The sequence below is a fragment of the Garra rufa genome, chromosome 4 (genome assembly GCF_049309525.1).
Source record: "Garra rufa chromosome 4, GarRuf1.0, whole genome shotgun sequence".
NCBI classification, from domain to species: Eukaryota; Metazoa; Chordata; class Actinopteri; order Cypriniformes; family Cyprinidae; genus Garra; species Garra rufa.
In genome coordinates, this window is record NC_133364.1 from 46129058 (window position 1) to 46145304 (window position 16247).

Consider the following 16247-nt stretch of genomic DNA (forward strand, 5'->3'; position numbering starts at 1 on the left):
GGTTTGGAAATGGTGGCTGTCTGTGAGTTTACTACGTTCATACATTTATTCATAAAAAAAAGAAAAAATCTCCCGTTCCAAGTAGTGTGAATTCCATGCTCTGTAGGGAAATTGTTACAACTTAAACTCATCTAGTAAGTTTAGTGCAAAACAAATGTTGTTTTAATTTCAATAGTGTTTTAGTTTAGGCTGTCCGGGAGAGGGCTCCAAGCTTGGTAGTAATTCCCAAGCCCGGGGCACTTCCCTTGGTCGGGTGGAGGGGTCAGAGCTCTGCATTTAGCCTGAACCCTATAATCACTACTTTAACCCCCTTAAGCTGAAGGTGAGGAGACGGGGTGGTGGAAGGGTGCTGAAAAACTTGAGATGAAGGAAGGGCTGCTTTGGTTATTTATAGGGATTCTTTCTCATGCTGATTGGATAGGGAGTGCGATTACTGATGGTGATCACAAGTTCACTCTTATGGATAATAAACTGAGCTAAAGTTTAGGCATATCTGGCGTGCTGTCCGGGAGAGGTCTTAGAGCTTGGTAGTAATTCCCGAGCCCGGGGCACTTCCCTTGCCCAGGGGGAGGGGTCTGAGCTCGGCATTTGACCCAAACCCTATAAACGCTCCCTCAAAAGTCTAATAATCGCAAGGCAGCAGCCAGATGACCCCCAAAAATTGCCTAGCTTGAGCTGAATGGATGCTGGACGTTGGTTGTAATAGCGGCCATGCACAAAAATAAAGGAGGAGCTCCTGCGGGAGCAGAACTGTTGTGGCAGTTGGGAATTATGAATGAGGCTCCTGCGAGGGCTGGCACTGATGTGGTAGTGTGAGGGGAAAAGGCTAGAGGCTCTTGTGGGAGCGGGTACTGCAGCGGCAGTAGGGAGATAAGGAAGTGGCTCCAGTGGGAGCGGGTACTGCTGCGGAAGCGGGGAACTATAAAAGGCACCTGCGGAAGCGAAAAACTGTTGCGGCAGTTGGAAGATAAGGCTCCTGCAGGAGCGGGCACTGCTGCGGCAGTGAGGGGGTGGAAGAGGCTCTGGTGGGAGAGGGCGTTGCTGCGGCCATGGGGAAAGGAGAGGGCTACGGGCATGAACTGAGGGGGGATGCGGGGTGAGGTGTCAAGGGGTGCTGATGTGGGGGTTATAGGGATGGATTGTGCAAAAAAGATTTACTGATTAGGGTTTGGTGGGCTTCCTTGATGTGGGAATGGTATGATCAGATGCAGCTCTTAAAACCAGCGGCCGAGTGTTTGGATTTGATGTTGATGCTCTTGTAAATAAACTACCGGTGCTTTTTCTGAGTTCTCAATGCCTCGTTTTAAATGTCAGGGCCCTTAGAAGTCTACCAATGAAGTGTGGAGCTACTTTGTGCCTCGCAAATGGCGTAAAACAGTGATTTATTTACATGGCTATTCCGATGCCCTGTTGACTCTCACTGACAACCTGTTGTGAGCATCGGCTAACTGACCCCAGATTTCGGACAGCTGGACACAAACCGAGATGAGATATGCAAGGTACAATCACACTCGGCATCATGATTCAATACACTTCAGGTCAAAATCACACCGGAGTTCTCCTTTAAGGTGCATTACCGCCTCACGCCGTCCGGTTGAAGTATGTTATTTTTATTTACCCGCCACGGTGGTCGGTGGGTGAAGCGAGTTTACCCGCCACAACACAAAATCCCCCGCATTTGGCTGGTGGCGGGTTCTAATTTCCATCCCTGGTAGAGATGTTATATTGGGTGAAAGTGAGCCATACAGAAGTTTATGGAAAAAATTGGATCCCACTTAGGTACCCTTTGATTGAACTGATTTGGAGGTTTTTGATGATGTTGAGGTAACCCATGTGAAATTAAAGCATACTTTTTTGCACTAAAAAAATACTTAGATACAAGGAAGTACATTAGTAGTACAATCTTATATTTTGTGTTAAATAAAATTGTAAAAATGATATGTTTGGATTTGGATAATAATACTGCTATTTACCTGTTTCAAAGTTATGTTATCTGCTTATTTTAAGGTGATGCCAGATGCTTTGAGAAAAGAATGCTTGCAATTGCAAAGTTTGCTTTGTAAGAATGAGTAAGAAACAACTGTGTAAAGACATGCTGATGAGTTATTGCTGTGTAATCAACCACAAAGGTTAACAAGAGGGTACACAGGGGTGAAGAGAGCATGTTGCTACCCCAAGCAGAGTTGAAGCACATGAAGACCTTGGAGAGGAAACAGAAGAGTGCTAGACGCAGACAGCAACTTAAGAGACAAAGGAAAGACCACCGTCTCATTAAGAATGAGTTGCAGAGACTGCATTAAGCGTAGAGGATACCTGATACCCTAACGAGGGATGCTTAACAGCATCTTCAGTAATGCTGTTGAAAAGTTTGATTATATAACGAATAGCTAAGCTGATTTTTTATTTTATTTTTGCATTAAACTGCTTTGTATTGTAACCAAAGAATAATAGTTTTATTGTTACTAGTGCCTCTCGTGATATTTTACTTATAACTATAAAATAAACCTCGACCAAGAACAACCACAAGGGGAGTCTTCTACGTCATTCCTGAGGGACTGCAACCTGCGGGCAGGTGAGTACCTTTTGGTTTAGGCAAGATTTTAGTGCAATTGTGAAAGTATACTAAATACAACTGATGTTTAAATAGATTTTTAGTACATAGCAACAAATTGTACTACTGCAGAAATACACATAAATAGTATATTAGTTTATTTTATAATAAAGAGTTTATTAGTATATTTCTTAAAAGTATGTTTTGAATGCTTTAAAAAATAGTTCAATGTTAGTACACTTGTAGATAGTTACCCTAAGTTTAAATTAAATAGATTTTATTTAAGATATATTAGTAATGTAATCGTTAAAATTACTTTTTCCCAACCCTTCTACTTAAGTAGACTTAATATTAATACACTAATTAGTACTACACTTACATTCCCAGGTGAAAAGTGCAGTAAAATACAATTTATTTAAGTACACTTCCCTAATGTACTTAAAGTGCTCTGTTTTCATGCACTATATTTGTACTTAATATACTAAAAGTTATTCTTTAGTACTTCTCAAGATAAACTTAAGATCATCTAAGTGTAGTCAACTGTGCTATTTTGAGACACCATGAAGATGAACTGAAATGTGCTTTGAACCAGAGATGGAAAGAGTAATAAAATATGCTACTCAAGTAAAAGTACTGTTACTTCAATGAAATTTTACTTAAGTACAAGTAAAAGTACTGGTCAAAAATCTACTCAAGTAAAAATAAGAAGTAACTCATTTAAAGTTGTACTCTGAGTAAAATTTACTGAGTAAGTTTTTTATTTATTTTATTTTTTCAACAGCAGGGGTGGGTGGGGGATTCTAGTGTTATTCAAAAATAGACAAGGGGATATAAATCTTAACCTGGTTGTTTTTAATTGAGGAAACATTCAATAAAATAAATAAATAAATAAGATACAATAAAAATTAAATAACCATATAAAACATTTAGGGAAATTTTTGTGCAAATGATCCCATAAAACATTCAACATCACAGCCACTAAATGTGGCATAAACTGTGAATTCAGTAGAGCAGGGGTTCCCAACCTTTTTTATTCAGTAAATTTTACTCTCTACGCTCAATTTTTTTATTTATTTATTTACTTCCGCAGTAAAGAGAAAAATATTTATTTTTAAATCTTTTTTATTAACCAAAACATTTGTTTTGCCTTATTATTCTTCTACTGCATGTTATAAAAAATTTAAAATTCAAACAAACTTTAAACCGAAACTTTAAATATACCTTATAACCTTTAAAGAAAACCTCTGTTAAATTCTCTCTCTTTTTTTTAAAATTATATATACAGATTTAAAGCTCCTAAAATTCCTAAATTCAGACATTCTTTACAACTTCAGAGTACTTTTTCTTTTCAGCATCTAAAGAAATCACAAGTTCACTAACACACGAATTAAGAGTTCTGTCAATAAAAAAGTAATCAATCCTGGAATAAGAATGGTGCATAAATGGTTTCATAAAATCTGAAAATATTTTAGACATAGATGATTGAGTCAGATTACGAGGATTAGATCGATCCAAGATTGGATCAAAAACACAATTCAGATCTCCACCGAGGATCAGCAGATAAGTATTTAAGAAGGGGATGTTACTCATCATCAAAATTCGGGGCATATACATTTACCAACAAAACCTTTTTTTGCATTAGTGTACCAGCAACAATGATGTATCTACCATTCCTGTCAGCGATAACATTGATTGGTGAGAATTGAACTTTCTTATTAATGAGAATGGCAACTTCTCTCGCTTTCGAATTAAAGTTTGAGTGAAAGACCTGTCCTACCCAAGGGCAATATAACCTATAATGATCTATAATGCGAAGGTGAGTCTCCTGTAAAAATACTACATCAGAATTTAGACGTTTTAGGTTTGGTTAAATGTAACTCTTTGACTGAAAGGAAACATTTTTAATAGCTAATTATATATATAAAAAAATGCATTTAAAGCTGGAAAATATGCCCATTATCACACACTAATTTAGGCTGTTAAATGGCATGTTCCTGTTTTTGACCTGCAGGTGTCACCAGCGCTTTATTTATTTAGACATAATTTTAAGTTGACTAGTACGAAATAAAAATGTGTATACACTATGTACATTATCTACAATACAATAACTGTTGTAATATATTCTACATTAGTTAATGGTATGTAATTAATTAACACTTATACAGAATTATAATGTATTTGTTGAAATAAGTTATTACAATTAAATATTTATGTTAAAAAAAGGGTAAGAGAGAGGGGGAGGAAAGAGAGAACATTATAATGACTAGTGATTCAATGTTTAAATTGGAATTGATTAATAATCCTATTTATGTTTAACATATTTGTAGCATTAAGATCATAGCAGCACTAAACATTTGTGTTTATGTTAGAGAGGCGATAAACACATCAGACTTAATGGTTGTTTTCTGTGGGTCCCGTAAATCACCAACAGAACGCAGATGGTCTTCAGATAGATATCAACTGCCAATTAGCCCACTGCACACAAACACACTTTCAACGGGTATTAATATATGAGCTCTTTTCCAAAACGCTATAAATCCATTTGAATAGTTTTCATGAAAATTAAATTTTTTTACCTAGACCCATACATTTAGTTAATATTCAATTTATCCTGTTAAATTGGTCTGTTGGCTCAGTCTGAACATGTTAAACATTGATTGTTAAATTAAACAACAATATTGTCGATTATAAATTCAAAGTTTTTTTTCTTTTTTCAAAACGCTACAAATCCTTTTTTTTTCAAGAAATTGTTGGTTTATGTAAAAAAAAAAAAAAAGAGAGAGAGAACATGCAGCATATGACATCAGGGACTATAAATTACTATAAAATTAATATAAATCAAATATATACAAATGCATGAAATAAATAACAGCCAAATAAATAATAACATAAACTAAATAGTAAAATAAACTAAATATTTTATAATTTCATGTTTCAATATTTTCCACCACATAAAACAAATCATTTTAAAAGAACACACATACAAATACCATTAGATAATAAAAATACAATGTTAACATTACATTCAAATAATTTAGAAACACATTTAGGCTAATAAGTCATTCAGTGCCGAACCTGTAAAAAGTAATTACAATATTCAATAGGCAAGTTATTTAGTAATACATTCAAAGTCTTTTTTTTTTAGTAAAGTGTCAAACCTGTAACAAGTAGGACCAATTTGTCCACTACATATGCTTAAAAAAAAAAAAACGAATTATTAAAAATATTCAATAATGATAACGATATTCAATAGGCAAGTCATTCAGTAATACACTGGCATTCAGCAGTGTCAAACCCATAAACAGTAGGACCATTGTCTGCTATACCTAAAACAAATCACATAGTGTGTGTGTGAGATGTGCTTTGAGTGTGTCAGAGGAGAGTGAGAGAGAGAGTGCGTGCATGTGTGTGTGAGAGGGAGAGAGAGAGAGTGTGAGCATGGATCACTCTGCATCTTCCTCACTATGGCCTGCATTGTCAGTCACCTGATACAGTGCATCATCATAAAAAGCCCTCACCACATCAGACACACCTATTGCTCCTAACAGTGCCAGCACATCGTGCTTCTTTGCAGCCTTCACGGAGGTCCGCTTTGGAAGTAACTCTGGTTTCAGGTCAGCCCACCGCTTGCCCCGCTTTAATACACTATGGAAACAATACTCCCCATTGTAAGCCATCTTTAAACCAACCTTGTTGGTACTCAAATCAAGCATGCGTGCTTCACTGATTTTAAAGCTCTTCTGAGCCTTAACACACTCTTTTGTGGCTGACCTGTAATCAAACGCTTCCCAGTCTGTCCCATAAATGTGAACGTGGCCGAATTGCTGGAGGATGGTATGGTATTCCTGTGGAAGCAGAAATGGTCAATTTTCCTGATCTTCTGCTCAATTCTGCCAAAGACTCGATCTGCTGGGAGAAAACTGTGGCCCCTTACTGGAAAGGTGTGCTCTATGCGAAGGTTGGGAAAAAACTGATGAAGTTCCATGAGCATGGACACCATGTTCATGTTTTTGTTTTGCCCAAAACAAGAGTCGCTGAACAGCCGAAGCCCCGTGGATCTGCTGACTTTGTCCTGAAGTCGAACCTTGAGGCAGTCACTCAGCGCAGAAGCAATCATATTGCTGTCTTTGCTACTCTCATTCTCCTGCCACACGTAGAGATGGACATCATCTTTTTTCTGGTGACTGTTCTCACCATGGTGCACAACAACACCAAACAAGTACAGATACATCCGCCGTGAGTAATAGGCTTTTCCTATTGGGGTTTTTGGAAGGACCATGTGTTTCATCATATCAAAACAGAGGGTCACATGACTTTCAGCAACCCTGCCTAACAAGTCATAAAACATGCGTGCTCTGCGACGATGCAAGATGAATGATGCAGATTCCATCTTCTTCTCTGTCTCAGTTAGGTTTGGATCTGTGATCCTAGTCTTGTGCTTGGCACAATCAGAGCATGCATCTGTAGCTGGGTGACTGAAGCCAAGATTGAAATCCTTGGAGAACACAGAGTAATAGAGAGAGTAGCTGGTCTGAGCATGGTTCTGAGCCTCAAAGAGTTCATGCATCTTGTGCACATTCAGGTCACTGGGGAGATACTTGCGGCCTGGTGCTCCTCTGCGCCCATAATGGCTGGCCCTGCAGGTGAAAGACTGGATGTGCTCAACAATGAGTTGCCTTCTTCTGTTGTGCTCCTCACTGTGCCGTGCACCGCCTCTTCTCTCTGGGCGAGCCTCTGCAGTCTCCGCATAATATTTAGCCACCCGGGACACGCGGTCTTTGCTGATGCCTGTGAAAGTAAATTAGATTGTCATACATTGATCAAATCCAGTATGAAATAAACAGAGTTACACACAACTAACTTGCTATAGTTAATGTTAGTATCTGCACTTCCGTTAGGAAGAAAATTTTATGTTAAAAGTATCACATTCTCACTGATATGTGATAATAATGAATTTCTCTGAATTAATTCAGTTCCACTTCCTGTAATTGCAATTCAATTCAAAATTTAATTCACTGAACAGGGCTCTACGCTAAATAATCCAAAAATCGGATAAAAAATTAGCCTTCCCATTACAAGGTGAAATGTGACTCCTTAAGCCCCATTCACACTACACGCGACATGCAGCGACTAAGCGACGCGATCCCATTCATTTCAATGGAGAGCCGGCGATTTCCGGCGACTAGAGCGACAGCGGCCGTCAGCGACCGTTGGCGACCGGATGTGGGCGTGTCCAGCGACGCGACAAAGTTCAGAATCTCTAAACTTTATGCAAATGAAGAGCGACTTTCGGGAGTGACAGCCAATAGGAAAGAAGACGATAGTGCTCGTGATCATTCTCCTTTCAGCTCCAGCAGTGATTGTCCTGTTTTATATGACATGTCCATGCCCACATACAAAAATAATGTCAACTGCATTGAAATGAATTGTAACCTGCTTGTCTTTGTTTCTAAAGTTGCTTTGGATAAAAACATCTGTTAAATGACGTTACTAAGCAACCAGTAATGAGAATGCCCACTAGCGACCTCATCGCCAGCCTCTGGCGACATGCAGCGATAGAAGTCGCGTCTAGTGTGAACGGGGCTTTAAGGTGATTTACAGGCGATTTATCCTTTGTTTTTACCTTTTCGTGTTTAATCAGGCTCAGAGGTGACATGAGTGCAATCAAATTCATAAATTCATGTTGAGATTAATGTTTAAATATAGTTTTAGATGTGACTTGTTTTACTGTTGACGACGAAACCAGCCAATAGTGTTATAGTCAGACAATGTAAGTCACTTAATAATAACTTTGTGTTTATTTAACTGCTGTATTAAATTAATATCTCATTTACAAACTCCCTTAAAATTATTGTTTCGCAATATCACAAAGCTCTATTATAATCAACAAAGTTCTCTGTACTGCATAATCGATCTCTTATTTACACTCTGTTTATGAAAGGATTCGTGAGATATGTTCGTGATACATTACTCAAAAACATATAGAAACACAAATATGCTGATCGGGTCAGTTGCACAGGGTGCTCCTAAATATTTTTTTCATAGTTGCACGTAGTAATTTTCAGTCGCAAATGCGAGTGATATGGTCGCACTGTAGAGCCCCGAATGAACTGAATATAATTCTGAATGTTGCATCAGTAGGCTAGTGTTATTATCAATACTTTCCATGTCAGGTTAGCATGCTTGTTTACAGCCAAATATCTTTGCTGCAAGGAAGAAACCCACCGAACGGTATTAAACTAGGCAATACTGAAACGAAAGTTGTACTCACCAAACACTTTAATGAAGGTCGCCCTCTCTGGGTGACTGCTGCACAAAAGACTGTACTTGACTGATATATTTCGGTCTTTTTGTTTGTTTACGTCAACTACTATAAGACGCTGCCTTTTCACCCGTGTTATGTCCAGGAGATGGAGAATGGCTCTGTCCTGGTCAACCTTGTTTGGTCTTTCATAAAACTTCATAAAATTCATCATCAGGTAGTCCGGTGACAGTTTCTCAGCCTGACAGAAATCGGTCCCACCAGCCTTGTGTTTACATCCCACTGAGGGTATTAACGCGCCCCCTGAGTGACGGACCTTCTTCTTTTGTTGTTTTTTATGATTTTCTTTGTCCAGTCGGCGTTTTCTACCCCCATGTGTAGGTCTTACTGGCTCATCTAGGCCATCAAAAGTGTTATTATAGTTTAAAGAACTCATTTTAATGTCTGAGGGCAAACAAAAATCTCTCGCTTCAGAGCGCGCCTTGATTGATTGCGTCGAACGCTCAATTCTGATTGGTCGAGAGGACATATCGCATTTTGGCTAAAAACAGGTTCGGCGCTTATAGCATTTTGGAAAAAAACTGCATCTTGCAGTACATTTTAAACAAGGAAATAAAGCGGTTTGGCATGAAACATTTATGGAGCAGTAAATAGGTTCAGTACACTGCAAAATGGCATAATTAACTCATTTTTTTTAAATTTGGCGTTTATCGCGTTTTGGAAAAGAGCTCTTCATATACTTTATAACTATTAAATAATCCGTACCAAATGGACACGATGTCCTGACAGGCTGGAGTTTGTGCAGCCTCCATAAACACAATAATTTACATGCCACTGAACCAAACAGAACTCACATATTTAGCTGATTATTGCTGCTGTAAAAATAACTACCGAAAACACACAAACTCAAGACTGCTCCTACTGAATAGCAACAGAGCTTGGCGAACGACTCCCTCTCGTGACGTCATATGACGCGGTGTGGAAAAAAAAGTTGTTTTTGAGAGCGGTCAAGGAAACCGTCACTTTGTCTTGTAAAATATTTTCAAATAGTGCATTAACGGTTCGTATAGTATTTTCATTCACGAATATATGTTTATCTCGAATTATTTTTAACCTGCAATATGCACTTTAAGTTAGAGCAAGATGAGACAGTTAATAAAGTAAAACCATGTAGTAAAACCATGGTTCATTTTGTAAGGGGATGTCTTGTCATTGTGTAACTGTAACATGATAATAAACAAATGTTTCTTTGTTGAATCCAAAAGTATGCGAGATGCTGCTGGGGTGTGAAGTCTTTGAGTCGGTGCTCTTTGGTCACGGGAATCTTGACATACTGTATCTTCAAAAAACTCATCAAACAAGGTACTCAAAAATCTTCTTAGTGTAAAAAGCCTCTATTCACATGGTTTTATAATTTATCTTATATGTTGGAGAGCATTTAAATTGTTTTTCCTCATCTCATTGCTGTTTCAATCTTATAATTTTTTTTTTTTTTATATAAATCCTTTCTTCACAGGAGCACACTTTACAAAGCAGTGAAAGGAGATTTGCCTGATCAAGATGTGCTTACAGTTGCAGAAATTTACAAGGACGTTTCACCAGACATTGCACCACTCATCACAAAAATGTGTATAAATGCAGACGCACCATTAGTTGATTCTGCTCTTGGAAAAGTTCAAGAAGGAAGTCCCATCTCCTTTCACCATCCACTGCCAGTGAGCCAGACAGTAATTTTCCACCCAGACACCCCTCCTCCACCACTTCTACCTTTAGACGGCTACAGGCTTGAGCCCACCAGCTGCCAATTTGTTTGCAGTCACCAACTGCATCTGCATTCACTGAAGACTATGCTGGACATGGCCAGGAGAATTGAAGCTAACACAAGGGAACAGACAACCTGCTTGAAATAAAGTGCCCAAATGCTAAATGCAATGTTGATTGCAGCTATTTAAAGTTACACAGTGGTACCATGCAACTGAAATCACAACACAGCTAATACTGGCAGGTCCAAGGCCAGCTCTTGATTACTGGAATGGCATGGTGTTACTTTGTTGTTTTTGAAGTAGCCAGAATACTTAGAGAGAAAGCCAATTACTTCTTTTTTATTTTTACATGTGTTTGATTTAGGGTTAGAGCCAAAGTCTGAAGGAAAGTACCTCTCTAGGACCAGGGCTGCTCTCTTCACCCTCAACAGAATAACTAGTATCAAGGTGTATCTGTGTTCACTACTCTCTGCTGTGTGTGCACTTAGATGGGTTAAATGCAGAGCACCAATTTTTAGTGTGTTTTACAAGACCTCACAATCTTTTCTCACACTCACACACACACACACACACACACACACACACACACACACACACACACACACACACACACACACACACACACTCAGATTACATAATTTACACTGCAAAATTAAAAGTGCAATAAAAGATGTTATGAGATTAACATATTTTATTACCTATTTGATTGCAACTTAGAATCATTGCTCACATACATTTTTACATTTTTGTTTGTATCACTTTATTCCACTGCTCTTTATTATTACATATTACCATCAATCCTCCATCTTCAAGTACTTTTGCACACTTGATCTCATCTGCTTGTTTCAACTCATTTATTAATGCAATTACACTTTTAACTTTTGTCTTGTTTCAGCAAGTTCTCTCTGGTGTTATTGCATGACTCACATCACACTGATAACATAAAAATACAGATCTCTTATGTGTGAAACCTCATGTGGTATTGAAGTGATTCTTTACATCTGAAACTCTTACCGCAGTGACCACATATAAATGGTTTCTCTCCAGAGTGAACTCTTATGTGATCTTCAAGGCTTTGTTTATAATTAAACCTCTTTCCGCACTGAGGGCATGTGTAGGGTTGCTCTCCAGAGTGAGTTCTCGTGTGGTCTTTAAAGTTATGTTTTTGACCAAAACTCTTTCCACACTCAGAGCATGTGTAGGGTTTCTCTCTATGAGTTCTCTTGTGGACTTCTAGGTTTTCATGTTGATCAAAACTCATTCCACACTGATCACACGAGTAAGACTGATCTCCATTGTGAATTCTCATGTGTCTGGTAAAGTTTTCTTTTTGAGTGAAACTTACTCCACACTGTTGGCAGGTGAAAAGGCTCTCTCCAGTGTGAACTGTCATGTGGCAATGAAGCTTTCCTTTCTGGTTAAAACCTCTTCCACACTGTTGGCAGGTGTAAGGCTTCTCTCCAGAGTGAACTCTCATGTGTCTGTTAAGGGATCCTTTTTGGTTGAAACTTCTTCCACATTGCTGGCAGGTGAAAGGCTTCTCTCCAGTGTGAACTCTTAAGTGTTCTTCAAAGCGTACTTTATAATTAAACTTCTTTCCGCACTGAGGGCATGTGTAGGGTTGCTCAGTGTGAATACTCATATGGTCTTCAAAGTGTTGTTTTTGATGGTAACATTTTCCAGACTGTTGACAGGTGAAATAACTTCTAGTCTTTTGAGTCCTTTTCCTTTTCTTCTCAATCTGTGAACAACTAAAAGATTTTTCTTCATTTATGAAATCATGATCTTTCTCTTCCATTTCATTTAGTACTTGACTCTCCTCTTTCAGTGCCCTCAGGTCTAAGGTGAAAAAAGACAAAAGTTAACCGCAGTTTAATGGCACAAAACAACAGACATCAAAACATTCAAACATGTAAAGTGTCAAAACTAACATACAACTACATCCTATATCCACTAAGCAAATGTAAGAGGTGTTGAGTCCCACTGCACTGTTACCCTTTTAGCAACAGAGGGAGCTCACAAACAAGAAATCAGTTATATGAGTTATATGAAATGTATGACAAATGCGGATGCAGAATATAAACAAAAGCACATGGAGGACACAAAACTGAAAACAAATAAATACTTGATTTTAATCATATATTATTTAAGTTCTTCATCAAGCAGTCTTTAGCATTGTGTGTAATACAAATCTTCCTAGATCATAATCCCATCGAGTCGCAATCGTACGTTAATTCAGACGTTAATTTGCTGGTGTCTGAAAATGAGTTTTGCCATTAAAACTGTTTTAAATGTCTGAAATGTTGATGGTAGTTGATAGCTTGATATGAAAATGTTGGAAATAAACAGCGGTGCTGACGTCTTGGATTAACTCCACTTTTGTTCCCTTAGCCCCACTTGGCCCAAGATATTTAAATGATAATTCATATGTGAGGTTGATGAATGATAGGCAAATGTATTTATTTCCTGCCCGATATACCGTTATTAGGCCGACCTCAAGGACCAGCTGTTAACAATCTGTTCAATAATGACATGGACCATTTTTACTGTGACTGACTAAATAACAAAATTTTAGTCGACTAATCCTCTTCTCGACGACTAACATTCAGTAAACTATTAAGGGGGCAGCCCTAGTCGAGTGAAAGTGATGGCTGTCACCAGACCTTATTTTGCATATGTCTCAATTACATCAGAGCAAGTTAGACCACATGCAAAATTTTTATTAAACTATTTCATATGAAAAATGTTACTCAATCCTAGCGGTGCACCTTAACATTTACATATTAAATGAGACACAAGTCTACAAATGCTGTTTTTAAATCAGAGCTGAACTTTAAGAAAAACATTAAGCTGAAATTCTTTCAAAAAAGAAAGCTGCAGGAGGGCAGACAGTGTAGAAAAACACCTGACAAAGACAAATGAATTGAGAAGATGTGCAGGACAGTTCATAGAGTAGTCCAGATTTGCGAATGAAAACCAACCTGTTTGTTCCTCAGTATCTTCATGTTTGACTCTCAATGTTTCTTCAATCTTCATGTCTTCACTCTCCTCTTTAATAAACGCCATCTTGATAATAGTGTCACGTGGATCTCAGTTGCTCCACCAGGAGTTTTTTCTGTTTGGAAACGTTGCCCTGTTTAAGATGAGAGTAATTAACAGAAATATAAAAAAAGAAAATAAATAAATCTCTGTGTGCATCTCAATCAGCTCTAGTTCAGTAGTCAGTGCACTAGTAAGGGAATCAGAGTAATAGTTAATGGACTTAAATGATTTGATTTCACAAACACTCAAACCTTTTAACTTACTATTCCATTTTGATTAACATTTAATGATTAGTATATTACATTTAATCGATTACACACTTTAAAATTGCTATTGTTTGTAAAGGTTGTCATTTCTCATGTTTGAGTTTGTTCTCGTCGTATTGACTGTTTTGAGCAGCAGGTCTCTCAGCGAGCGGCGATTCGAAACAGTGAATCATTTTGTGGATCAACCGATTCAATTGACTCGGAGTTTGTAATTCATGTTTCTGATCTGAATCACTTCTGAGAGGGAAATCAGACTGATCTGTGGATGCGCTTTACTCTCTCAAAATAACGTTCATTATTAGATCAAATATTACAATATTAAATGCAATAATCATAAAGTTTAAATCGCCTGTAAACCATATAAAATAGACTGAACGCGTATGAATTTAAACACTTTAAATGATTAAGACAACAAACCTTCAACTGAAAGCATACACTGATGCAGGAGCGCGCCGCAGCCTTATGACGTCACATCACCAGATCAAAAAATAAAAGTCCCGTTCACGCGCTTCTGTGTCTGTGATCCAAAGAGTGCACTGATATTTACAGGGAAACACATATGAACTATAAAACGTATGCCAATGGTATTAAGAGTTTTTTTCTTGGTGAAATACACACTAAAATATATATAAAGAATTAAATGATAAAAATATTATTTTACACAAATTTACAAATGGTGATATTTATAATTTTAATTACTTATTTATTAATTATTGTATTTTTCCTAAATGCATTCATTCATTCTTTCATTTATTCATTTATGTATTTCTGACAGTGTTCATGTCCACAATTGTTTCTTTCCATGTTCATTTAGTATTTACTTAATTTTGTATTTATTTCTGCATACATGTCTACATTTATTTACTTATTTACTAAGACATTTAATTAATTAGACCTTTCTTTGTCAGCAAGGGAGTATCTCTGAGGCCACAGTGTGACCCACCCAAAAAAAATTATTTATTTTTTGTACCAAAAAGGCTTAGATAAAGATAAAGATAAATGACTGAAAATGTGAAGCCTGTGAAAACACACTCCCTAAGAGGATTCCAGGATGTTTTTTTTTTTTTTTTTTACCACTTCCAAAACAACCCCCTTTCAAAAATTTGGGGGCATCTGAATCCTCAAACATGCAATTAATATGATATGAAACATTTATAAAAAAAACATTTATATTTTCATTTCAAAGGTGAAGAAACAAATGACTTCATTAAGTAATATCATGACAACGATGTTGAAAAACTGATTTAAATTGAAGTGTAAAAAAATTGATAAATGTTCCAATTTTATTACACTTTTGTCTAGTAAAAAAACTTACTCTTATAGCTTTTTACTTAAGTATTTTTTTAAGTCATCAATTTGTTAAATAAACTAGATTTGACCTTTATTGTGGATATATCTATACGTCTATTAATTATTCAACAAGACTTTACAGCTTGACACATCAGTAAAGGAACTGTTGATAGAAGATGAGAAGTATCCAAATGAACTGAAGATCAAGAAAACTGCATGTTAGATGAATCTGATCAGGAAGCAGGACCAGTTCAAAAAATTGTCTGGGACTGATCAAACTGATTTGCTTTTCTAACTACAAAAACCCAACCAAAAAAACAACAGAAACAGAGATGTCAGCATTCATTCAAAATGCCAGAGTAAGGCAATCTTCTGCTGATCATTCAGAAATTAGCAACTAATAATAAATGGAAATGGTAAAAAATGACTGAGATTTCTTTGTTACCTCCTGGACCTCTGACAAACCCAACACTTTTTGATATCCAATCAATGAATTTTGACAAAAACATATTTCACCTATTATCTTAAATAGTAATAGTAAGTGTCAGCTTAGAATAGAAAATAGATCTGCAATATACAAAACTAAAAATAAGGCCATAACAAATCATTAACGCTCATTTAATTTCCAGCTCAAACTATTATGAATAGAATCTTTTTTTTTAACAGAGACATACAGAGAAATGACACAGCAATATCTAGAATCTATTCTGATTCATCAACACAGTTACACTGAAGATCCAATAAATACATAAACCCAGGATAGAGCGTCTGAGTGAATGTGGTCTGTTCTGTGTGGATGAGGCTCATTGTGTCAGAGACGCTGGAGAAGGACAGAGTTCACTCTCATCCACATACACTCCTATTCTATGGCTGGACACCTGGGCCCGTATCCCTAAAGAATTTTTGTGTGGCTCCTAGCGGCCAAATTCTAAGAATATTCTCAGAGTCATGACGTTTTCTTAGAATTTCCCCTAAAAGTGACACGAAAATCCCAGTTAATATAAAAGCTATTCCTCAAGATTCCTTGCGCTTAAAAGGGCTCCTAAGGCGAGATCTGCTAAGAGCAGGGAAGA

At 37.1% G+C, this 16247-nt stretch overlaps 1 protein-coding gene across 1 annotated transcript in view; it reads right to left on the reverse strand.

The window, feature by feature from the left end:
* Positions 1 to 16247, reverse strand: part of LOC141333368 (uncharacterized) — a 153643-nt gene that overhangs the window by 117255 nt on the left and 20141 nt on the right. The window contains exons 4-5 of the mRNA XM_073838350.1: positions 11873 to 12410; positions 241 to 248 (exon numbers count right to left, since the gene is read on the reverse strand). Of these exons, the coding sequence (XP_073694451.1) occupies positions 241 to 248; positions 11873 to 12410 (546 nt within the window). The remainder of the gene's footprint in view (positions 1 to 240; positions 249 to 11872; positions 12411 to 16247) is intronic.